General features: G+C 48.7%; 1 protein-coding gene and 1 pseudogene across 2 annotated transcripts; both read left to right on the top strand.

Annotated features, from left to right (window-relative positions):
- Positions 1-1,569: 1,569 nt before the first annotated feature.
- On the top strand, positions 1,570-13,400 carry SUV39H1 (SUV39H1 histone lysine methyltransferase; the record flags this gene model as incomplete). Its single annotated transcript, XM_081115289.1, has 6 exons — positions 1,570-1,588; positions 3,760-3,905; positions 5,377-6,039; positions 12,146-12,292; positions 12,374-12,503; positions 13,256-13,400. 6 exons carry the CDS (start codon positions 1,570-1,572, stop codon positions 13,387-13,389), a joined length of 1,239 nt encoding a protein of 412 aa, XP_080971415.1. The 3' UTR covers positions 13,390-13,400.
- Positions 13,401-14,035: 635 nt separating this feature from the next.
- On the top strand, positions 14,036-23,522 carry LOC308511981 (annotated as a pseudogene). The gene is made up of 2 exons (XR_013997343.1): positions 14,036-14,117; positions 22,898-23,522. The product of XR_013997343.1 is annotated as an uncharacterized misc_RNA (transcript).
- Positions 23,523-26,185: the final 2,663 nt, after the last annotated feature.

The raw sequence follows: 26,185 nt of genomic DNA, 5'->3' as shown, positions 1-26,185 counted from the left end.
TGGCCCTCTGATAGGCAGCTGTCTCTGGTGACTGACTGTCTGCCCAGACCAAATTACAGCATGTTTGACAGATCATGTGCTCAGTTGGATGCTGAGCATGGCTACCTGGCTGATCTACAATACAATGAAGGGCAGACAGAATGGGTCACAAGCCAGCTGACCAAGAAAGAGCAGTGTAACTGCCTGAGTTGATGACTGTATGAGGTTAGAGTCACAGTTGCCCAGCCCTAGCCGGTTTGGCTCAGTGGATAGAGTATTGGCCTGAGGACCAAAGAGTCCTGGGTTCAATTCTGGTCAATGGCACGTACCTTGGTGTACCTTGGTTGCAGGCTCCTTCCCAGCCCAGGCCTTGGTCAGGGTGTGTGCAGGAGGCAACAAATCGATGTGTTTCTCTGACATCAATGTTTCTGTCTTTCCTTCTCTCTTCCACTCTCTCTAAAAGATCAATGGAAAAATATCCTTGGGTAAGGATGAACAAACAAAACACAACAAAGAATCACAGTTGCCCTGATGGGTGACTGTCCAATGGGAGGCATGCCTCCCTGGAAAAGGACAGACTGCTGACCCACTGACAGGTGGCTTGGAGGCTTAATGCTACCTTTACTTTCTGTGACTATTTGCTCTGAGAGAATAAACTACCTGATCATGGTCGGAATGAGGGGGGAATGACAGTCGTTTGACAACTGATGGTGGATAGTGTGACTGCCTGACAGGGTTACATGAGATGCTGACAATGCCAGCCAGGCCTGACCTAATGGCAGCCTGCCCGAGGGCATGGCTGGTGTCTGGGGCTTCCTGAGTGGGGAGTGAGATGACTTCCCCAGGGAGACTCAGAGCAGGCGCCAGTGCAAGGATAGCCAGAGAAATCGCTGCTTGAGTGACTGCCAGCGAAGGAGGGACAGGGACCGGCTGGGGCAGTGACAGGCTCACGAGCCGTGTAGCTGTTAGTAAGCAGAGCATGTCCGCCTCTAGGGACTTGCCGCTGGCGGGGGTGGGGGAGTGCAGGCGGATGGCTGCTGCTGGTGACTGATGGTGTGAATGGCACGCATGGCAGGCGGGGTCTGATAGGCAGCTGTGATGAGACTCATTGTGCCATTTGAGTCGGGACTGATCCTGAGACCGTAGTCTACCGTAGGCGGGGAGTCACGATCTGCTCGGGCTTAAAACGTGACGGGCTGCCCGGGGGTGGTAACTGGGGGTCTGACAGCACGACGGATTTCCGCCACCAGTCTTCCAACCCCTGCCGCCCCGGTCTGGCTGGCTGACAACACGATTGGCTGACAGCGTGACAGACAGACCGGGCGGACCGGCAGGGCCTCCCGCAATCCCCGTAGCCGCGCCGCCGCCACCGCCGCCGCGCAGACGCACGCTGGGAAAGCGCCGGCGAGCATCCGCCTCCGGGACCGAGCAGAGTGGCGGGAGGGGTCCGGTCACGGCTCGCCGGTTGGTCCGCGCGGGCCCAGCTCGCGGAGCGGTGCGGCCAATAGGCTGTGCGTTCTCGGCCACGCCCGCGCGAGGTCTCTTCTCGCGAGGCCGGTTAGGCCCGAATGTCGTTAGCCGTGGGGAAAGATGGCGGAAAATTTAAAAGGTGAAGGAGTGGTGGCAGCGGCGCCGGCCTGCTGGCCAGGCTGCGTGGGCTGGAGGGGTAGCGTCGCGGGCTCGGGACCCGGGCGTCCGAAGCCACGGAGCCGGGAGCCGGAAGGCCAGCGCCGAGAGGCTGGGGCCGGGGAGCGCGGGCCTGGCGCGCGAGGCAGGGCGGGGCTGAGAGGAGGGGGCGCGTGCTTCGCGGCGGCGGGCGCGGGGCGCAGTGGGCACTGGCGAGGGGGCGCGCGCCGCCGAAGCGACTGGCCGGCGCGTGCGCGCGCGCGCGGGGGCGGCTGGTCTGGGAGGCCGTGCCCGCGCGCGGGAAAATCTGCCGCCGGTGACCGTTACCCGCTGGGTGTCCACGCGAGACGCCGGAAGGAGAGAGAAGGGGAGGGGACGAACCTCCTTTGGAGAGTGGGGGGGCGGGGGGATCTTGTGCTCTGGGGATCTCCTCTCAGCGTGATGAGGGAAGGGGCTGCGCTAGAGAGGACTCCCTCAGGAAGAGGGGCAGGGTCTTCCGGAATGGGAGAGCTGGACTCCTCCGTGTGCAGGGGGAAAAGGGGTGATTTTCTCAGTATATTGGGGGGGGGGGCTCCTCTGGGTGAGGAAAGCTGCGGGGAGGATGGGTTCCATGAGTGTGGAGGGGGACTCTAAGGGATAGGAGATTCCACCTGTGGTCAGTGCGGCGCCAGCAGCTGGAGATGTGAGTTGGGACCACTTTAGTGGGGGTTCAAATGCAAGTTAAGGGATTTGAAAGGGAGAGACGTCATAGGGAGAGGAAGGCGTGGGCACAGGCCGTGTCTCCACTAGGCCTAAGTGTGTGTGTGTGTATCTGTGTGTCTCTGTGTGTGTCTGTGTGTGTGTGTGTCTCCGTGTGTGTCTGTGTGTGTTGTGTGTGTGTGTGTGTGTGTCTGTGTCTGTGTGTGTAGGGGGAAGTGCACACGAAGTGTTGCAGAGCTCTTATACATGTTGAGGTTGACATCTAGAGCATTTCATCATGAGTTTCAATGTTTTTGAATAGGAGGTAGAAAATATTAACAGGGTTAGGAATGACTGTACGTTTATAATGTGTTGTGTGAAATGATCTGATAAAATGGCTTCTAAAGCACATTGAGAATGTACCTTGAATCTTTGAATCAGAAGGCTTTTTAAAAAAGGATCTGTGTGTCTTGGAAATTTTTGGTAGCCCCAGAAACATCCCAGGCATATTTAAAGAATCATTGCCACTAACCTATTACTGCTTTGCCTGTTCCTGAATTCCTGTGGGCAAGCTTTACCCTTCACAGAAATGTGAATGAGGCTGAGAAACTCAAAATGCAGTGTGAAAAAAATATACCTCGTGGGTTTAAGGCACCCAGGTAATCATTCAATGAGGTTTCCTGTATTCCTGTAATGTAACACCACTGCACACTCTCTTATTCATAATTCTGAAATTTAAAAAGCTCTGAACACTTAAGTTTGGCACCATTCAGTGGCAAAGCTAGACTATAAGGTGGGACTGTTCCGTCGCACTACCTTACTTCTTTATTTCTCCTATTTAATGTGAAAATCCAGACTTTTGCTGCAGAATTATTGAAATGTTTGATTATGAGTTGAAGCCCCTGCATGCACTGGGGGTGTTAGGTAATATGTGGGCGATACCGAGAACTACACTTGTAAAATAAAATAAAAAATTTCCAAAACACATCTGGTCCCCAGGGATTTCAGATCAGGGCTTGCTGACCAGTCTTTCCAGTTTGTTTGGTGCCCTGGATATTTTAACCTCATACCACCTACACTCTCGGGGCAGTGCTCCCTCCTTAGGTGGGAGGTTATTGTCTTTTTGCAAAGTGTAGAGGAGAGGAGGATTAGGTCCTGAACGCTAGGATGGTTTTGCAGGCAGTTTTAGGAATAGTATAGAGGGAGTTGGGAGCTCTGGGAATAGATTCCTTTAGGACAATCCATGCAGCAGATCCTACTTTGAGTTCTTTTGCTCCAGGAGTGGCCTTGGATAGTGAGCATTGGTGTTGAAGGAGCTGGCACATTTTTGTGGTAGAAACATCTTAGCATTTGGAAGACCTCTGGGTTAGGTTTCACTGACTCTGAGGGAGTTCTTTCGAAGTCCCAGGGAGGACTTGGTGTACTCTTTGACTCCTGGCTTTGCCAGGATGCCCAGTAATGTCTTTTGTGTTCTAGGCTGCAGTGTGTGTTGCAAATCTTCTTGGAATCAGCTACAGGACCTGTGCCGCCTGGCCAAGCTCTCATGCCCTGCCCTCGGAATCTCCAAGAGGAACCTCTATGACTTTGAAGTCGAGTACCTGTGTGACTACAAGAAGATCCGCGTGAGTCTGGGGAGACCATGGCTGGGCAGGGGTGTCTCAAGGAAGCTGGCTTCCTGCTCCCTTGCCCTCCTGTCTGCATATGATTCTAAATGGAATTTTCTTCTCTGATCTTAAAAAATAGGATTAGTAGGCCCTCTTCTCATTCCTGTCTTACTGATGGAGAAACCTAGTAACATTCTGAGGGAGCCAGGAGCCAGGATGAATCCCCAAATAAGTCTCTCCTCCCACTTCCCTAAGAATACAAACCAGTTGAGCTGCTGAGCCCAAGAGTGGGGATGAGGATAGCTAACAGTTATGAGCACTTGTGCAAGGTGATTTCCCTCAGAAACTCATTTAATGCCCCCAACAACACTGTGAAATGGGAACTATTATCATGGCCATAGGAGGTAATGTTAGGATAGTTAAGAGAACAGACTGGCGTTAGCACACATCAGTTCAAATCCTAGTCGTGTAACCCCCGGATACTTAATGCAAATTCTCTATACTTTATTTTCCTTATCTATAAAATGGGGATGCTTAGTATTATCTACCTCATATAGAGTTGTGAGGATTCTATAAGTTAATACAGTACATTAAAACAGTACATGCTACATAATGAATGTTAACCAAAAAATTTAAGCTTTTCCCCTTATTTACAGATGAGGAAACCAAGGCTCAGCAAAATTAAATAACTTGTCCAAGGCCATACCACTAGGGAATGAAGGTTCAGAATTTGTACCCAGGGTGTCTGTGTAGTTAAACTGTGTCCTATAGCCGCCCCCAGCAAGAGAAGGTCCCTCTGGCTGCTGTTTGGAGAACAGACTATAGGGGCAAGGGCAGAAGCAAGGGGACCAGTGAGGAGGCCACTGCTGCAGTCCAGGCGAGTGGTGACAGTGATGATGGTTGTAAGTGGTTGAATTCTGGATGTAGTTTGAAGGTGGGGTTGACAGGATTTGCTGAGGGTGGATGTGAGGAGTGTTAGAGAAAGGAGTCAAGGATGACTCCCAAGAGTTGGGGCCTGAGCTGCTAGCAGGAGGGAGCTAATGATGAGGAAGACAGAGAAGGGAGTAGGTTTAGGAGATAAAATTAAAATTTAGAATTTGACCCTGGCCAGTGTGGCTAAGTTGGTTGGGCATTGTCCCATGCACTGAAAGGTTGCTGGTTCCATTCCCAGGGCACATGCCCAGGTTGCAGGTTTGATTCCCAGTCGGGGGCGTGCAGGAGGTGGCCGGTCAATGTTTCTCTCTCTAAAAATCAATTAAAATTACTCTTTAAAAAGTTAGAATTTAGACAGCATGAGTAGAACAGGACTTGAACCTACTGATCCTGGCTTTAGAGCCCATGCTTTTTAACCAATGCATGGAGCCATTCCAGAAAAGGGTGGGGAGTGGTTTGGGTGTTATCCATTGGTTTTGGAGTGGAAGTCTCACGAGGGCTGGCCCAAGGGTCTCGCCACTTATGGTGGCCCCCATCCCCCTGGTCCCCCCAACAGGAACAGGAGTATTACCTGGTAAAATGGCGTGGATACCCAGAGTCAGAGAGTACCTGGGAGCCACGGCAGAATCTCAAGTGTGTGCGCATTCTCAAGCAGTTCCACAAGGACTTAGAACGAGAGTTGGTCCGGCGGCGCCACCGGTCAAAGCCACCCCGGCACCTGGACCCAAGCTTGGCCAGCTACCTGGTGCAGAAGGCCAAGCAGAGACGGGCACTCCAGCTCTGGGAGCAGGAGCTCAATGCCAAACGCAACCATCTGGGACGCATCACTGTGGAGAATGAGGTGGATCTGGATGGCCCCCCTCGGGCCTTTGTATACATTAACGAGTACCGCGTTGGTGAGGGCATCACCCTCAACCAGGTGGCCGTGGGCTGTGAGTGTAAGGACTGCTTGTGGGCACCTGCTGGAGGCTGCTGCCCCGGGGCATCGCTGCACAAGTTTGCCTACAATGACCAGGGCCAGGTGCGGCTGCGAGCTGGGCTGCCCATCTACGAGTGCAACTCCCGTTGCCGCTGTGGCTATGACTGCCCCAACCGTGTGGTACAGAAGGGCATCCGCTACAACCTCTGCATCTTCCGCACGGATGATGGGCGTGGCTGGGGCGTCCGCACACTGGAGAAGATCCGCAAGAACAGCTTCGTCATGGAGTACGTGGGAGAGGTAGGGAGTCAGGACCATGCGTGTGTGTGCAGCTCTTCCCATCTTGTGTTTCTACTGTGTGCGCCCAGCTCTCATCACAGTGCCTGTAACTTTCCTGCTTTCCCTGTGGAAAATGTGGGTGGTGGTGGTGTTTAACCCAAGGGCTAGGGATATCCTGGCAGGGGAGAGTATTCCAAGCTGGTAGTTAAAAGCATATTGAAACACTTCTAGACTGGGTTGATTTCATAAGGGTACCTAGCAAAGAGAAGAGTGGGAACTGAAATCCAGGCAGTGTTCCTTTTAATGGGCCGTGTGGGGTTGCGTTACCTGCAAAGGCATTTCTCATTTTACAAGGGTCTGGCTTACTGCTAAGCAGTGTCTTCCCAGAAAGATCGCCTTTTACAAATCTGCACAAAAGAACAGTTAGGAGTAGGACATAGACATGCCTTAAGGAGGTTGGCTGCTTCCTCCTCTAGACTTGCAGGATACTGGAAAGACCAGCAATATTAGGCAGGCTAGCTGCCAGACCAAACAACTCGCAGGTCTTAGTGACTTTGCAAACGAGAAGTCTGTTTGCTCCTGTAACAGTCTGGCATGGGTGTTTGGGTAGTGTCCTATACAGTGGTGTGGCCATGGGGCTCTTTCCCTCTTGTGCCTTTGCCATGCCTGAGAGCCTTGGAGCTGCCTGTGATCCTCAGCCTTGCCTGGTAAGTAGTAAGTAGACTGAGTGGGGGGAGAAGAGGAGGTTCCTAATGGGTCAGGCCTGGACACAGTGCACATCACGTCTGTCCACCTCCACTGCCTGGAACCGAATCACTGGCCTTACCTCCATGCAGGGCAGGCTGAGAAGTATGACTTAGCTATGTGCCCAGGTGAAAAACAGGGATTTGGGTGAGTAACTAAGTGTCTGTAGTGTCACTTTCAAAGGTGGGAGGCATTGAGCATTTGGGGTGGGGCAGTTCTTTGTTACGTAGGACCATCTCATGCATTGAGGAACTTTTAACATCCCTGGACCTGGACCATTTAAATCTATGAGTGTGCCCTGTCATGGTGACAACCCCAAATTCCTCCATATTTCCACAGGTTTCTTAGGGGTTGCTATGATTGGGAAGTGACAGAAATTGGCATAAGGGACATACCCCTGAGGGTGTCTACACAGTGGTAATGAAACTGATGAAGAGGACAGGCTCCCACTTTGACAAACTATAAAGTAGAGAGAGTCATTGCCCTGAGGGGCAGAGATGATCTGGAGGCAGAGCAGCCCACACTGCAGAGAACCCTGATGGGGAGTCTGGATGAGGAAATGTCCATACCCCAGATAATCCTGGTGGTCTGGTGGAGGAAATGTCCACATGTCAAAGGACCTGACAGTCTGGAAGAAGGAGGAGGTGGCATTAACCCAGAGGGGTCCTGACAATCTGCAGGAAGAGATGTCCACATCCCAGAGTGACCTAGAGGATAAGAGCAAACACTCCACACTCCAGAGGACCCTGGTGGTCTGCCTTAGGAGGTGTCTGCACCCACCCTGTCCTGACAGTCAAGAAAAAGAAATGTCCTCACCCCAGAGGGATTTTGACTGTCAAAAGATCAGGTCTACACCCAAAAGGACCCTAAAGCCTAGAGGAACTGTCCACACCCTTAGGTCCTGACACCCTGGAGGAGGTGTCTAGACCTCTGAGGGATGCTAACAGTTGGGAGGAGATGTTGACACCTCAGAGGGATGTCACCATTCTGGAGGAGGATGTGTGCATACTCCAGAGCTTCTGATGGTCTAGAGGAGGAGGTGTCCTGACCCCACAGGAGACCAGCAGTCCTAGAGGAAGTCCAGGACAGATAGTGTCTCTAGCCTCACTCTACTGATGATCTTAAGGAAAGGCTGTCTACAACAGAGGATCCTGAGGCAAAGAGGAGGAAGAATCTGCAGCCCCCAGGCACCCCAAAGTCCCCTAGGCCGGGTACTTTTCTGGCTGTTCTTCCTTAGTGTCCTTACTCCGCTACACTGTAAACACCAGGGTTTTCAGGGACCCTCTTGTTCCCTGTCTTTACTCTTCCTCCTCTCCACACATTCTCTCTGAGCTATTTCTTAGCCTCCCTCCCGCTATATTCAGCAACTTCCAGACCCCCCTGCAATACCCTCAGATCTGTGGGATCTGGTGGCAACAGAGGCCCCCAAAACACTACCAGAGCCAAACTCATCTTGCATCCTCCTGAGGAGGCAGCATGGCAGAAGGGTGGAGCCTGGTGCCCGAGATTGAAACCTAGCTCCACCACTCATCAGCTGTCACTTCACTGCTTTGTGTCTGTCCCCTGATCTGTAGAATGGGAATGATAATTGCACCCACCTCATACACTTGTGTAAGAACTAAAAGAGTTATCATGTGTGAAGCATTTACATACTATTCAGTATAGAGTAAGTCTCCAATCAGTGTTAGCCATTATATTCCAAAATTCAGAAACCCAAAAGTTTTTTGTAACCCATCTGGCTATAAAACCTAACTGGACCTGATTTGGGCATATTTATAGTCTTTCTCTTACTTGGTATAACTATTCATAAATTTCATCGTAGAAATATTAATTGACTTGATTACGTGGTGTTGTCCCAGACCCTACCTAGTGTTATACAATCGAGGGTACACATCTCATACCTGTTCGCCACCCTATCCTACAATCTGGACACGGCATTCACTCTCCTACCTCTGTGTCTGCGCTGAGAGTTCCTTTGCGTGAGCTGCCCTTCCTCTCCTTTGCACCTTTCTACCTTCTGTCAGAACATCCCTACCCTCACTCAACAGAGAGCCATAGCCTGTTTCATCCTTTCTAAAACATTGTCTTCTTATTTTAAAAACTCTGAAGTGACAGTGAGTCTCGATTAGTTTAATTAAATGATTGCATATCATTTAATGAGCAGCAGTTTCTCCTTTCTTGGGGAAAGGGCACATAGCTTTGTTCCTAACTGAAACGAAAACACAAACACCTTTCACATCCCTCATCTTGTCAAATCTTTACAACAGCCCCTGTCTGGCTGGGATTCTGTCATTGTCATCCCCATTCTACAGTCTGGAAAAATGAGGCCTAGAGCAGTATAGTAAAGGGCTCAGAGTCAGAAAGTTAGTCAAGTGGATAAAAAAAAAAAAGGCCCAAGTGTTTAAAATTGGTGCCCTGCCAGACCTGGTGGATTTTTCTGTTTTCTGGGGTTTTTTTTGTTTTTTGTTTTTTGTTTTTTTTTTTTGTTTTTGTTTTTTGGCTGAGGAAACAGGTGTAGGGAGCGAACATTTAGGGTCCCCATATCTGGGAGGGGGCAGAGTCTTGTGGTTCTGTTCACGGCAGCACCCTTTCCAAGCTGCCAGCTATAGCCCACCTATCTTCCCCCGTCATTCTGGAGAGTTGCTAGGAAGCAGAAACACGAACTGATTTGTTCCTGAGTTCTCAGGGTGGCCCAACCCTTACAGAGTGGGACTGAAAAGAAGACAGCAGGAACGGTTTGTGCCCTGGAGGGCTTGCAGTGTGACTCATTCCTGGTGAGACAGGGAGAGCAGGTAGGGGCAGAACAGGCAGGAAGATGAGACTGGGGAAGCTGTGGGGCATTCCCTCTGGTTGGGGAGGGGCTGAAAGGCAAAAGCTGGCTCAGACACCACCCAGTGTGCTGGAAGCCCAGCAGAGGCTGCCCTTTGATCCTACGGCTTCAGAGAGGCTTGGTGGGTGGGGACTGGGAGATTGAGGAAGGCTGCACAGAGAAGTAACATCTGGAGCTGCCACCACAAAAGAAGAGTGCGTGCTCTCCAGGAGGTAGAGGGAGACTGGCCTTGCCGTCCTCTTCCTCAAAATGCTGCTGTGCCTCCTGTTGTGTCCCTCAGGAGAGAGTCCCCACTCTTCAATCTAGTGTCAAAGCCCTTTTATGACCTGCAGTTTGCTTTCGATGGTGTTTCTCTTTCCCATTGCTCTTGAAACCCTCCACATTCTTTCACTGTTAATGTCTGAATCCATCTCTTCTCTGTCACAAGCCTGACCCATGAAAGATAGGACTGGGCCTGGTCCCTGTGACTCCCCCACTGAACTGACCCCTGAGGGCCAGGACCGAGCCTGGTTCCTGTGTTGTCTCCCCCGCCCAACTGTGACCCATGCCTGCCTCTGCAGACACTGACTTCTGAGCATTACAACCAGGTACAGGGTAAGCCTCATAAAAATCCACTGAATGAATGAGTGGACAAATAAATCCTTGGGGTACAGGGAAGCCAGGTTCCTGAAGGAAAAGCTGGAGTATGGGGCAGTGAGCAGTGTGATCTGAGGGATAAATCTTGTTCTCCTAAAGGTGTTGTTGATCAGCATTTGACAGGGGACAAGCTGGAGGTGATGGTGTAAGAGGCAGGTAGGAGACAGGACACTAGTGTGGCCACCCAGAGTGGAGAAAACAGGGTGGTCAAAGCTAGAAGGGGAGATCTGAAAGTAGAAACAGCGTGGCTCCTAGCTGGCATGAGGATGAGCAAGAAAGGAGGCAAGGGTAGATCCAGTGTCAGAAGGGGGCTGGTGATGGGCACTGGGTCTGCAACAAAAGGAGAGGGAAGGAAGAAGGTGTGTGTGTGTAGGGGGAAGTGTTTGAGTTGCCAGTAGGACTACTGCTGGACATGGTATAGGTTGCTGGGCTAGAAAGAATAAAATGGCGTTTCTTGCGAGTCTGCTGTGTGCTGTACACTGCTGGCACTTGTTTTTGAGGGCTGGGTGGAATCCTGGGAGAAGAGAAAGATCTGCCTGGTCTGGAGGGACCCTAGGCTGAGGCGTGGGCAGTTTTAGGTACCAGGGAACCCTCACCCAGAGACTGGCATGGTCAGCTACACGTGGGGATTACCAGAATGCTGTTATGCTTGGCCCCAGGGGGAAGAGAGAACTTGAGGGATGGAGAGGATAGATTGGGCGGGATGGCGGTGGGGTGGAGAATCCATCTATAGCAGGGGTCCTCAAACTTTTTCAACAGGGGGCCAGTTCACTGTCCCTCAGACCGTTGGAGGCCGGACTATAGTTTAAAAAAAAACTATGAACAAATTCCTATGCAAACTGCACATATCTTATTTTGAAGTAAAAAAACAAAACGGGAACAAATACAATATTTGTATTTGCATGTGGCCCGCGGGCCGTAGTTTGAGGACCCCTGCTCTACAGCCTTTGGAAGGCAAGGACAGGTCAGGCTAGGATCATAGAGCAGCTTCATGTTTACTAGGTTAGCAGGGAACCCAGCCTTTGAGAGATGTCTCCTGCCATCTTAAATTCCAGTACTTGATACTGCATAGCCTTGGGGCTGAGGGAGGGATTCCTACCCAAGCTCCTGTCTCCTCTCTTTCATCTTCCTTCTGTGTTTTTGGCCTCAGCCTTTTTCTTGCATCTGAGATTCTCAGGGATCTTGGTCTTATCTCTGGACCTGGATCTTTCATATTAAGCTTCTGGCTGTGTTTCTCACCCTGCCTCTAGCTCTCCTGTCTGAGTCTCCCATTCAGTCTCCCTGTCCCCACCAACCCAGGGCTCGTCTGCTTCTCTGTGTCCTCCTCACCGCTGTGTACATGGCCCTGTACAGGCTGTCTTGTCTTGTGCTGGGTCCTGCGAAGCCTCGGGCCCCTTTGCCCTGGATTAGTCAGCCTCTCATTCTCCCTGCTTTCCTCTCCCCTCTCTGTTGAGCCCTGAGTCTTTTTCTTTCTTGCCCTTGATTTGCATCTCCTATATCTCACTATGGGTCTCATGATGGGACTATATCTGTGTCTGTCTGTCTGACTGATTACTTTATCACCACTAGACCTTGTGGCCAGCCTTCACTCACCATTGAGAGGCCCCCTAGACCAGCGGTCGCCAACCTTTCGGACCTTATGGACCACCAGTGGTCTGCGGACCACCAGTTGGCGACCGCTGCCTTAGACCATCCAGAGGCCTGAGGATGGATGGGTGGTGGGCAGCTGAGGCCCAGCCCCCTGGGAGGACTGACAGACCCTCTGCCTCACTGCCTCCCATGTGTCCATGCCTTCCAGCCACATGGGTGGGGTGCCTCCCTGCTCACTTGTTTTTCTCCTCCTGGGGGGCCAGGCACTGTGCTGGCTTTCCTTAGCTTTCTTGACCAATCCCTTCTCTCCCATGACCCTCTCCCCAGATTATTACTTCGGAGGAGGCGGAGCGGCGGGGCCAGATCTACGACCGCCAGGGTGCTACATACCTCTTTGACCTGGACTACGTGGAGGATGTGTACACTGTGGATGCCGCCTATTATGGCAACATCTCCCACTTTGTCAACCACAGTGTGGGTACCCTGCAGGTGGGCGAGGGTCGGGAGGAGCAGGCTGGGCCCCTCCTCACCCTCCTGCTGTTCTCTTTCTCCCAGTGCGACCCCAACCTCCAGGTGTACAACGTCTTCATAGACAACCTTGATGAGCGGCTGCCCCGCATTGCTTTCTTTGCCACAAGAACCATCTGGGCAGGCGAGGAGCTCACTTTTGATTACAACATGCAAGGTGGGGGTGTCAAGGGACTGGGGGCAGGGGCACACAGTGACATGGGACACAAAGACCCCTCCCCAAGGAGCTTTAAGATGCTCTTTCTGACTCCCAATCTCCCATCTGGACTTTTGGACCCCTGCCTACCCTTTGGGGGTCCCCTCATTCCCAACCCCTGGACCAACTTCTCCCAAGACTCCTGGGGGAGGAAGATGTTTGGCTTGAGAATTAATACTTCTCCTGATTTCAATCTTGTCTGAAATATCCTCAGTCCCCCAACCCTCCCTGTTCCTAACCCTTTTTGGCTTTCCTCGTTCTAAGCCTCTGGACACCCTATGGCCTCCAACCAGTCCCCTACTTGACAAACTAGCCACCTCTGAGACACTCAAGAGGGGATCTTTGGCAGGAGAGTTCAGATATCCCTCTGATGCCCAGGTGACCCTTCATTCCCAGACCTCTGCCTGCCACAACCCTCCTGGTTCTCCCCAACACCCCCTGCCTCCCCACAACCCCGGGCCATCTTCCTTTCCCCCGTATAACCCCCAAATCCTGGCCATCTTCCTAACATGTGAACACCCTCTAGTGCTAAGCCCTGGCCCCAGCCCCAAATTACCAACTCCATGACCCCCCCTCCTGACCCAAATCCCAGACCTGTTCCCAGCCCCCAAGATCCCTGGGTCTCATGGTAAAGGGGCAGTGGGACACTACACCTAGGCCTTCTAACAAGTCCCCTCCCCCCTCCTGCCCTCCCTGGCTGTGTGACTCCACAGTGGACCCCGTGGACATGGAGAGCACCCGCATGGACTCCAACTTTGGCCTGGCTGTGCTCCCCGGCTCCCCCAAGAAGCGGGTCCGTATTGAATGCAAGTGTGGGACTGAATCCTGCCGCAAATACCTCTTCTAGCCCTTCGAAATCTGAGGCCAGACTGACTGTGGGGGCCTAAAGCCCATCTCACCCACCCCTGTACCCACTTGCCCTCCTGTTGAGGAATGACTGCCAGGGCCTCCCGCCTGCTTCCACTCACCCCCACCTGCCCTGTGCTCGGGGTTGTGGTGAGGACTGACTTTCAGAAATCCCTTCTCCCCGTCCTAGCTCCATGGGTTGCACTTAACAACCCTCTGCCCATTTTGCGAAGTAAGTTGTTAACATCAGGAGTTTCTGCAGTTGAGAGTCACAGCCTATCAAGGGGGTCCCAGGGGTGAACCCCAGCCCCAGAATAGAAAGATGGTTATTCACCTGCTTCAGCCTAGAGCTTGAGAGGTCTGTTGCGGGCCCTCTCCCTACTGCTCCAGGAGTGTGGAAGCTGCCCCAGCGCAGGCTGACATCAGAGTTCAGACTTCCCAGCCTACTTGGTGAAAGAAAGAGGGTTTGTAGGGCTGGGGACTGGTTTCTGCTTATGCTCACATGTAGGCTTTGCATCCCAGAAGTAGCTGCCCACATGCCACTGGAAGGAGAGTGGATGCCCATGGCTCACTGGTCACTGGCCAATGAGAGGAAGGCAGTCCAGACTCTCCGAACCCTTAAGGTGGACTGGGATTGAGCTCTGCCCATGAGGTGCACAGAAGGCGCCTGGGAGCCCCGTCGGCGTGTGACGACTGCTGGGACTACTCAGAGCTGGAACCAAGACCTAGGTAGGCTGTAGATAGCACTTAGGACAAAAATGTGCATTGATGGGGTGGTGCTGAGGTGCCAGGCACTGGGCTGAGCACCTGGTCTACATAGATTGTCTCAGGGAAGCCTTAAAAACTGTGGAGGTGGATCCTAGGAAAGGGCCCATATGGCAGGAGGCCAAGTACAGTCTCAAAAGTTACCTGCCCACAGATGTACAGAAGACGAAGGCTCTGATGGCTGCCTCACCCCTTGCTTCCCCTGTGAGGTCTTCTCCAGGAAGCCTTCCCTGAGTACCTGTGCCCAGAGTGCCCCTCTGTGAGACTGTGCCCTGCCACCAGATCTGTGTGGCTGTCTGTGTGTCTGTGCTCCCTGCCCCTAGACTGAATTTCAGGCATGGACTGAATCTCATTCTCCTCTTGTATATTTCTTGGCCCAACCCAGCCTGGGGTAGGCATCAATAAAATGAGTTGCTGACTGAACAAACCAAGGTGTGGGGATTGAAGACCTCACGTAGGTGGGGTTGGGGGGATGAGATGCTGGGAGCTGGGGTACCCAGGGACATGTTCCTCAAACCTCAACCATATGACTAGAACACCCCCACAGCATACCACCTCCACCATTGTCTCCCTAACATCTTGACTTAAAAGAAGCTTGTTTTATACTTAAAATTTTAAAATGCACTGAAAAAGCAAACTAAATCCATTGCTGTCTCAATAGACAAACCATTATCATTTGCCATAAAGAAAAATAACCCAAGAAATAAACACGGTGGAAATACAGAAATGTGATACAATTCTAGCTGGGCCCTCCCGGCTCTTAGAGGCTTTGAACCCAAAGCCTGCCTACTCCATTCAAACAGAAAATTTTGTATTTTTGTTGTATTTACATTTTCTGCAAATAATTATTGAGCACCTAATATGCACCAGGGTAGAAAGTGGAGAGTAAGGAGATGATGTTTCAGATATACTTGTTTTGATCATCCCTCAACCTGAATGTGAGGCTGTGCCTTTTGTTCTTGCTCAGAGACGTCACATGCTGTGACACACTTACCCAGAGATTTCAGAGACTTGACATACAGGTGACAGAATCCTAAAAAACTAAGAGACCTCCACACACAGCATGTAGGACATAGGCCTCCAAACAGCTCACAGACATGTACTCTGGGTACTAACCCCAGACCTCAGAGACCTCACACCTGGGATCCAGCTCGGAGATCTGGGACATAGGCCCTGAATAACAGGCTACACCAAAACTAGGGAGCCAGACTCGCAAACAGCCCCAAGACCTAAATGCTGCCTCCTATGCTGGGATCTGGACCCCAAACACATCACAGAACTTTCTTTTGGGATAGAAATGTACAAACATCTCAAAGACCTCACAGCCTGGGATACTGTTACCTAAGTTATTCAGAGTTTTCACACCCTGATAATCGATTCCCAGACTGCTTGGAGCCCTCCCATCCTGGGACAGATCCCCACACAGCTGAGATGTCACACCCCAAACACCTGAGACCTCACACTTGGAACACATATCCCTAAATGATCCTGAAACCTTACTTCTTGGACACAGACCCCCAAATTGCTCAGAGACATCCTGAAAAACTAAACACCCGAAAGACCTCACTCCCTAGAATATGGTGCCACAACAACTTAGAGCCTCAAGTCTTAGACATAGACCCCAAAGAGCTTAGAGATCTCACAGCCCAGTGCCATGTTTAGAGAATTCTGACGCTGGGAAGGAGATCTGTGTATAGCTCAGAGACCTCACACCTGACACCCCGAAATGGTTCAGAATAGGGCACCAGAGGAAAGACTACCAAATGCTTCAGAGACCTCAAGCTTTGTAACCCGCACATCTGAAAGTCTGCCTACAGATCCCCACAATGCTCAGACACTTCAGAACCAGGGATACAGACCCACCAATTCCTCAGAGAACTTACACACTGGGAGAGAGATGGACAAGTAGTTCAGAGACCTCACACCCTCTTCCAGACCACCAGACAACTAAGAGACCTCACACCCTGAACACAATACCCAAGAGTTCCCAAGTCCTACACTCGAACACAGGCCCTGAACCAGCTCAGAGACCATGATCTTGACACAGATTGCTGTTCAGAGAGGTCATGTACTGGACACAGACTTCCTAAAAATAGCTCAGAGCCTTCATATACCGAGAGACCCCCAAGAGGCCTCACTCGGTTTGCAGAAGAGCTCAAAGATCTGAAAATCTGAATACTAATCCTCTACATAGTTTAGAGACTTCACACTTGTGATACCCCAAATATATCTGAGATCACACAACCTGGACACAGACCCCTAACAGCTTATAAACCTCACATCCTGGCTTTAAGTCCCCAAACAGCTCAGAATCTTCACACTGTAAGCACAATCCTCCAAATGATTCAGAAATATCATACCCTGGACTCAGACCTCAGAACCATTCATGGAACTTACCCTTTGTACTCATATCTAGAATTGACAGAGATCAAACAGCCTAGAAACCTCACATTTTGTGCAAAGTCTGCCACAAACAGCAGAGACCTCATAACGGACAGAGACCCATAGCAGCAGAGGGACCTTACATTGTGGACACAGGCTCTCAGAGAACTTTTTAAAAATATATTTTTTATTGATTTCCAGAGAGGAAGGGAAGGGGAGAGAGAGAAAAACATCAATGATGAGAGAATCATTGATCAGCTGCCTCCTGCATGCCCCCTTTTAGGGATCGAGCCCTCAACGTGGGCATGTGCCCTTGATTGAAATTGAACCCTGGACTCTATAGTCTGCAGGCAGATGCTCTATCCGCTGAGCCAGACCAGCTAGGGCTTCAGAGAACTTCTAACCTGGGAGATACAAAAAGAGCTCAGAGGCAGCACATTTGGCTGCGTAGCCCCCACAGCTCAAGTACTTCACATTATGGGACAGAAACTTTCAGGGAGTTCATTAACCTCACAATCTGCAAAGCAGACCCACAGGTTTTCCAGAGGCCCCACACGTTAGACAATGCCAAAGTGCTCGGAGTTAACACAACTTGCACCCTAGGACACATCCCCACACAGCTCACATACATAACCACCTGTACACAGACACCCCCCCCCCCCCCGCAAACACCTGAGAGACATCACACTGGTAACAGAACCCCAAACCACTCAGAGACCTCAGACTCTGGAACTGAGATTCCCTCAATAGGAACTACTGTGCCCTTGGAAACACAGCCCAACAGTTAGGGACCTCACCACCAAGGGATACGGAGATCAGAGATCTCACACTCAGGGACACACCTCAGAAGTCTGAAACAGCAGACATCAAAACTCAGGAAACAGATTCTGAAACTGCTCTGAAAAATCACACCGAGGACAAAAGTCACAACATCATAGAGAACTCATTCCCTCCCTAGGATATGGGCTCAAAAGTGTTCACACCCTGAGCACAGACACTCAAACACATCAGAGTCCTCATCTGAGGGTTATGGGCCCTCAGACCTGAAAAAAGAGACTTCTAAATAGTTCAGAGACACCATACTCTGCACAGACACCACCACAGCATTGAGAGATTTTATACACAAAATAAAGGCTTTCAGCTCAGAAAAACTAACTGGGGCATATGTGCACATACACACACACACACACACACACACACACACACACACACCACTGAAAGCTCACAGACCGTACCCTGGAACAAACCCCTAATGAGTCACACCCTGGGACAGACCTCCCAAGATGAAGAGGTTTCATACCTGAAACTATATCCCGAACAGGTCAAGGAGCTCTTGAACCAAAAGAGCTCAGGGACCATGTATTGTAGGACAGTCACCCAAACAGCTCAGTGAACTCACCCCTGGAAAGTAGACCAGAAAAAGCTCAGAACTCTTGAATCCATAATTCAGAGAATTAATATGCTGGATACAGAACATCAAATCATTCAGAGACCTCAAATTGTGGGACATACACAACCAAACAGGTCAGGGACCTCACACCCTGAGACATACACACAAAAACAGCTCAGAGAATTCAAATTCTAAGAAATAAATGCTCCCAAAGAGTAGACCCCACACCCTGTGACATATGCACAAAAATAACCACATGAACTGAGCTTTATACCCAGAAATATTTCAGAGAAATAGCATTCAGGGACATACACCCACACACAGATCAGAGCACTCACATCCTGGGAAATGAACCAAATGCGTCAGGTAGCTCACACATTGAGACCTATACCCACAAAGAGACCAGAGACTCAAATCATGGGGCATAAACTCAAAACACCTCAGAGACCTCACATGCTAGATCAAAGGAAAATAGGTGGCAACCTGGGACACACAGCCATAGACAGACCAGAGACCACATACTGTTGACAAACATACAAGGACAGACTGTCACACCTGAGACAAACAACCATAAGAAATACCTCACATCCTGATGGACACCCACAAACAAATCTGACACCCTGGGCCACGGACCCTCAAATGGATCAGACTAAACACCTGTGGACATACACCCACAGACAGTAGAGCTTGCAAGTTGGAAAGACACACAGAACTAGATGAAAGACGTCTCATCCGGGGACATAAACCCAAAAAGAAGTAAGAGAACTCAGGTCTTAGCACACAACACCCATAATTACAACAGAGACTCCTATCTTAAGGCACGCCTGCAAAACATCAGAGCACACCCCATGGAATGTACACCCACAAAGAGGTCAGATACTGCCCACCCTTTGACGTACAGCAAAATAAATCAGAGATGCATATTCTAGGAAATACACTTCAAAATCCTGGGAAATACATTCACAAAGAGATTAGAGACCTTAAACCCTGGGATATATGCCCACAAACAGATCATAAACTACATACCCTGAGAAACATACCCACAAACAGCTGGGGATTTCACATCCTGGAACTAACAGCAAGAAGCAAACCAGAGACCTCAAAAGCTTGATAATATACACGAAGAGGTTAGAGTTATCACATCTTGGGACATATAGTTTACAGACTTCAAGATGTTTACAGACTTCACATGCTGGGAAATATGCACAGAAACAGATCAGAAACCTCACATCCTAGAACACACCCTCAAACAGATCACAGACATAAAATCCTGGAAAACACAACCCATAAACCATTCATAAACACTGCATCCTGGAGCAAACAACGGCAAACAAATCAGAGACCTCATATCTGGGAACTACCCACAAAGAGAATACAGATAACAGATCCTGAGGCACACACCCAGAAATATGTCAGATAAAATCCTGGGAAGACAGCCATAAACAGATCAGAGAGGCCCACCGACAAAACACAGAGTGGAGAGAGACACATTCTGGAATGCATACCACAAACAGCTCAGAAAAATCCCATATGTTGGAAAATACAACCACAAACCCCTTAGAGACTTCACATCCTTGGACATACACCAACAGGTCAGACACCTCAAAAACCTACAAATCAGACATGGAAACATCAGCCCTCATATAGGGGAATCCACCCAAAAACACATTAGAGGGCTCACGTACTGAGATATACACTGACAAAACGATTAGTGACCTTGCCACCTGGACGTGCACCCACACACAGGTCAGAGACCTCCATCCAACAACATACATGAACAAATGGCTCAGAGACACCATCCTGGATCATACAAAACAAACAGATCAGAGACTTCAAATCCCGCAACATACACCCACAATCAAGTCTGACACTCCACATGCTGAAAAATACACCAGGTGGTAGACAAAGTCCACAAAGAGATCAGAGGATCCAGCATTTTAGCTTCAAATCTCTCTCTGACCTCTGCTTCTGCCATCCCATCAATTTTTGTGACTCTACTTCACTCATCACATGCCCCTCCTTGTCTTGACATACATAGTCACTTAGTCTTCTCTGATCTTGAAGTTTCGGCCTTCCTCCTGTAATGACCCTTGTGATTACAAGTGGGACCTCCTAGATCAGGAGTGGGGGACCTTTTTTCTGCCAAGGGCCATTTGGATATTTATAACATCATTTGTGGGCCATACAAAATTATCATCTTAAAAATTAACCTGCTAGCCCTAGCTGGTTTGGCTCAGTGGATAGAGCATTGGCCTGTGGACCAAAGGGTCCCAGGTTCGATTCTGGTCAAGGGCATGTACCTTGGTTGCAGGCACCTCCCCGGACATGACGGGCTCATGCAGGAGGCAATCAATTGATGTGTTTCTCTCACATCAATGTTTCTCCCTGTCTTTCCCTCTCTCTTCCACTCTCTCTAAAAATCAATGGAAAAATATCCTCAGGTGAGGATTAATAACAACAAAAGATATTGACCTGCTATGTTTGGTCAAACATTTAATTAACTCACCCCTAATGTCTTGGCAGGGCCAGACCAAATGATTTCTCGGGTCTTATATGGCCTCGGCCCGGATGTTCCCCACCCCTGTCCTAGATAATCCAGGATAACCGCCCATCTCAGGATGCTTGCCTACTATGTATCTGCCAAGTCCCCTTTTCCAGGTAAGACAACATATTAACAAGTTCCAAGAATGCGGTGAGGACATATTTGGTGATCCATTATTTGAGCAAAAACAACACACATACACACAAAAAATAAACATCACATCCTGGGACATACATCCATGAAGTGCTCAAGGACTTCACGTCTGGAGTCATACACCTCCCAAGAGATCAGAGACCTTCCACCCTGAGACATACATACAGAACATGAGAAAACCATTCTGGGACATTTACCAAAGAATTCTTAGAGCCCTCACACTCCGGGAATTAAACCCACAAAGACATAAGAGAACTCACTCTCTGGGACATATACCCCACTAAGAGACTGGAGATCCACATTCTAAGACCCCCCAAACAGACTACATCTTTGACTTTGGGACATATTCACACAGAGCAAGAAAAAGCGCACATTTTCTGACATACACACAAACAGATCTCACAGACTGGGACATATAACCACATAGAGAACAGACCTCCTCTCTTTTACAAACATACCCAAGGAGAATGCACACTCATATATGTGAAATACAAACATAACCAGATCAAAGATCTGATCTGAGAAATACAACCCAAACCACACCAGATACCTCCAATCCTGTAGCATGAACCAACAAAGAAGTTACAACCCTCACATGCTGGTAAATGCAGCAGATAAATACAGATACCTGAAATCTTGGGGTGTACAGACTCAGGGAGATCAGACAGCTCAGATCCTGGATATACACTCACGAACAGAGATCCTCCCAGAAACAACATGCACGGAAATGCACCCAGAAACATATCACAGAGCTGTCAATGTGGGACATGCACCCACAAACAGATCAGAGGCCTCACATCCTGAAACATACACCCAGAACCAGCTCAGAAATCTCACATCCCAGACACATATATATATACACATATATACATATATACACATACACACCTTAGCACAGCGGTTCTCAACCTGTGGGTCGCGACCCCTTTGGCGGTCGAACGACCCTTTCACAGGGATCGCCTAAGACCATCCTGCATATCAGATATTTACATGACGATTCATCACAGTAGCAACATTACAGTTGTGAAGTAGCAACGAAAATAATTTTATGGTTGGGTCACAACATGAGGAACTGTATTTAAAGGGCCTGAAGTTGAGAACCACTGCCTTAGCAGATAAGAATTTCACTTCATGGCATATATCCCAGCAAACAAGTGAATGCTTGTGCCCTGGCTGGCATGGATCAGTGGTTAGAGCACCAGCCTGTGTACCAGAGGGTCTCGGGTTCGACTTCCAATCAAGGGTACATACCTGGGTTGCAGGTTTGATCCCTGGCCCCAGTAGGGGTGCATGTAGGATGTGTCTCTCTCACATTGATCTCTCTCTCTCTCTCTCTCTCTCTCTCTCTCTCTCCTTCCTCCCCCCCTCCTTTCCGCTCTCTCTAAAAATCAATGGGAAAAATTTCCTTGGGTGAGGATTAACAACAAAACAAAAAATGCTTGCAAATATCTATATAAGATATCAGATCCGACAACCTGGAACATATACCCACATACAGCTCAGACCTCACACTCTGGGATATACAGTCACACAATATGAGAGACCTCACACCTAGGACATGCATTGAGAAACAAATCAGGGCACTCAGCTCCTAGGAAAACACCTGAAACAAAAAGATCAGACTCTTCACATTATCAGACAAGTGCCCACAAGCAGATGAGGAGATTCCTACCATGGGACATACACCCTGCTTCACTCACCAGAAAACATGTCTCATGAATACCACAGGACAGACACAAACAAACAGGACAGGAAGCCTCACTTCCTGGGATATAAACTCAGAAATGGATCAGAGATTTCAAGCAAAGGGAATATTCCCACAAAGAGCTCAGAATCCTTTCACCCTGAACATACATACCTCAGCAGTTCAGAGAACTCATGTCTTGGGACCTGTACACAAAATCAGATCAGAGACCTCCCCTCCTAGCACATACACCCGCAAATAGCTGGGCTCGCAAATTCTGTGCAACACACCATCAAAGAGATCAGAGACTTCACACCTGGTTCATACACTTGCAAACATATCTAGGCCTCCCACCATCAGACACACACAAACAAATGTGGAGTTCACCCTGGATATGCAACAATATTCAGAGACATCACAACCTGGGACACTGTCTTCCTTCCTTCCTTTTTAGAAAAGAAGACCATACTTATTCCATTTCTTGAAGGAGCAGACCTTTTATCTCCTCAGGGCTCTGGACTTGCTGCTGTAACAAATCACCACCATTTTATTGTCATAAAACAACACAAATTTATTATCTTATATTTCTGTAGGTCGGAAGACTGACAAGGAGTCTTACAAGGGTAAAAGTCAAGCTCTCTCTTGGGTCCTCGTTTCCAAGATGACCAAGAAAAGAAGGAATAATGGTCATGCCAAAAAAGGCTGTGGTTATGTGCAGCCTATTCATTGCACCAACTGCACCTGATGTGTGCCCAAGGATAAGGCCATTACGAAGTTCGTCATTCAAAACATAGTAGAGGCCACAGCCATTAGGGACATCTCCAAAGCAAGGGTCTTCAACGTCTATGTGCTCCCCAAGCTGTATGTGAAAGTACATGACTGTGTGAGCTGTGCCATTCACAACAAGGTAGTAAGGAATCGCTCTCGTGAAGCCCGGAAGGACCAGACACCCCAACCGGATTCAGACCTACGGGTGCTGCCCCACCACTTCTACCAAAGCCCATGCAAGGAGGTAAGTCCTTGAGGACTGAAGAAAAGTTCTCTGGGGGAAAAATAAATGGAAATTGTACTTTAAAAAAAAGTCATGCCCTAGCTGGTTTGGCTCAGTGGATGGAGCGTCAGCCTGCGGACTCAAGGGTCCCAGGTTTGATTCCGGTCAAGGGCATGTACCTTGGTTGCGGGCACATCCCCGGTAAGGAGTGTGCAGGAGGCAGCTGATCGATGTTTCTCTCTCATCGATGTTTCTATCTATCCCTCTCTATCCCTCTCCCTTTCTCTCTGTAAAAAATCAATAAAATATATTTTAAAAAAATAAAGAAATAAAAATTAAGAAAAGTCATGGTGTCATGTCAACAAAGTTGACTTCCTTCTGGAGTTCCTAGGAGAGAATCCAGTTCGTATAGGACACCTGCACTCCTGAGCTCATGGCCCCTTCCTCCACCTTTGAAATTAGTATTTCATCTTCTAATCTCTTTCTGTATCCATCTATCTCTACCTCTATATCTGCTTATATCATTACATCACCTTTTCTTTTTTTAACATATTTTTATTGATTTCAGAGAGGAAGGGAGAGGGAGAGAGAGAAACATCATTGATGAGAGAAAATCATTGATCCTCTGCCTCCCGCATGCCCCCCTCCCCCGAACAGGGAAGAAGCCCACAACCCAGGTATATGCCTTGATGGGGAACCAAACCGTGACCTCCTGGTCCATGGGTCAATGCTCAACCACTAAGCCACGCTGACAGGGCTCACATCACCTTTTCTTTTTCTTTTTTAATTATATATATATATTTTTTTAAAAATATATTTTATTGATTTTTTACGGAGAGGAAGGGAGAGGGACAGAGAGTTAGAAACATCGATGAAAGAGAAACATCGATGAGCTGCCTCCTGCACACTCCCCACTGGGGATGTGCCCTCAACCAAGGTACATGTCCTTGACCGGAATCGAACCTGGGACCCTTGAGTCCACAGGCTGATGCTCTAATCACTGAGCAAAACTGGCTAGGGCTTACATAACCTTTTCTAACACTACATCATGTTCTCTGACTCTTTCTCCCCCATATAAGGACACTTGGGATGATACTGGGCCCACTTAGATAATATAGGAGAATTTCCTAATCTCAAGATGTTTTACTTAATCATGTCTGCAAAGTCTCTTTTTCCATGTAAATTAACATAATCATATGTTCCAGGGATTAGGAAGTAGACACGTTTGGGGTGCTATTATTCAGTCACCAGAGACATACATGCACGAACTGCTCACAGACCTCACATTCTGAGTCATATACTTTCAAATACAGGGTGTCCCAAAAATGAATAATTATGAAGGCAGTGCTTATTAAAATACATTTCATTTTCAAAATGGAGCTATCAGCTATTAAAGTGTGTATACATTTTTGGGGGGACGAACACTTCCCGCCTGCTAATATAAATTCAAAAAGAACAGACACACACACATTTTAGGACATATATAGAAAAAAAGTCCTCAATCACTTGGAATTATACTCACAAAAACATAAGAGAACCCACCATCTGGGAAATATACACATAAATTGCAAAGTGAAATACAGTTTAGACATAAACCCACAAACACATACCTCACAAACATGGACATGTAACAGCAAACTGAATAGACCTTACACCCTTGATAAACCCACACAAAGATATCAGACACATACAGGTCAGAGACCTCACAACCTGAGATAGATAGATACCTACAAACAAATCAGAGATCTCAAATCCAGCAATATACATCCACAATCAAGTCAGAGACCTCATATTCTAAGAAAAAGAGCCAGAAACTAATCAGAGGCCTGAAATCTTGCAACAGGCACTCATTAAAAGATCAGAGAGTTTGTATTCTGGGATATACTCCCAAACAGGCTAAAGGTTTCAAACCAAGGGAAATGGAACACAAACCCAGAAAGACCTTGCAGGCCTTACACAATCACACACACACACACACACACACACACACACACACACCAAAAAATGAGACCTAACACCCAGGTTCATACAACCACAAACATATCAGAGAACTTATATTCTTGGCATACACCCATGAAAGACACCTCATACACTGATAATTATAGTGACAAGCAGATCAAATCCTGGGCCTATATGCACAAACGGATCAGACACCTCACACGCTGGGACATACACCCGTGAACATATCAGAGATCTTCCATTCTGATGAACATACAAACAGATCAAAGGCCTCACAACTGGGACATACACAAAGAGATCAGAGACCTCACATCCTGGGACACACTTGCAGAAACTACCCTAAAATTTTAGGACATACAGCCACAGATACCATGCAGACATTACACCTGGGAATTATAACCACAAAGAGATGAAAGACCTCAAACTCTTGCTACAGCTATGAAAAGATCAGACACACAGAGACTTATTACTGGGAAGCACACCCAGAAACAGATCAGAGACCTCATACTCTGGGAAGTATATGCACAAACAGGCCTTGACATACAGCAATGAAGACAGATACTAGTATCATAGTAGTATACAGCAACAAATGGACCAGAGATCTCACACCCACAAACAGAGCAGAAACTTCACATCCTGGACACACATACACACACACAAACGGATCAGAGAACTCGCATCCTGGAATATATACCCACCACCAAATCAGAAATCTCTCATCCTGGAGAACAAACACCCAAACAGATCAGAGACCTCATAATCTCAGATACTACTCAAAGAGCTGAGATACCTCACACCTGGTACATGCATCCATGAACAGAGACCTCATATACTGCAACTTACAGCCACAAGCATGTCAGGGACCCCACACTTTGGGGACATATACCCACAAAAAGCTCCCACAAAAAGCTCAGGAACCTTACATCCTGGG

Source organism: Myotis nattereri (assembly GCF_964212035.1).
Source record: "Myotis nattereri genome assembly, chromosome: X".
In the NCBI taxonomy this organism is placed as follows: Eukaryota; Metazoa; Chordata; class Mammalia; order Chiroptera; family Vespertilionidae; genus Myotis; species Myotis nattereri.
The sequence above is the reverse complement of the archived record's forward strand: the minus strand, read 5'-3'. Positions and strand labels throughout refer to the sequence as shown.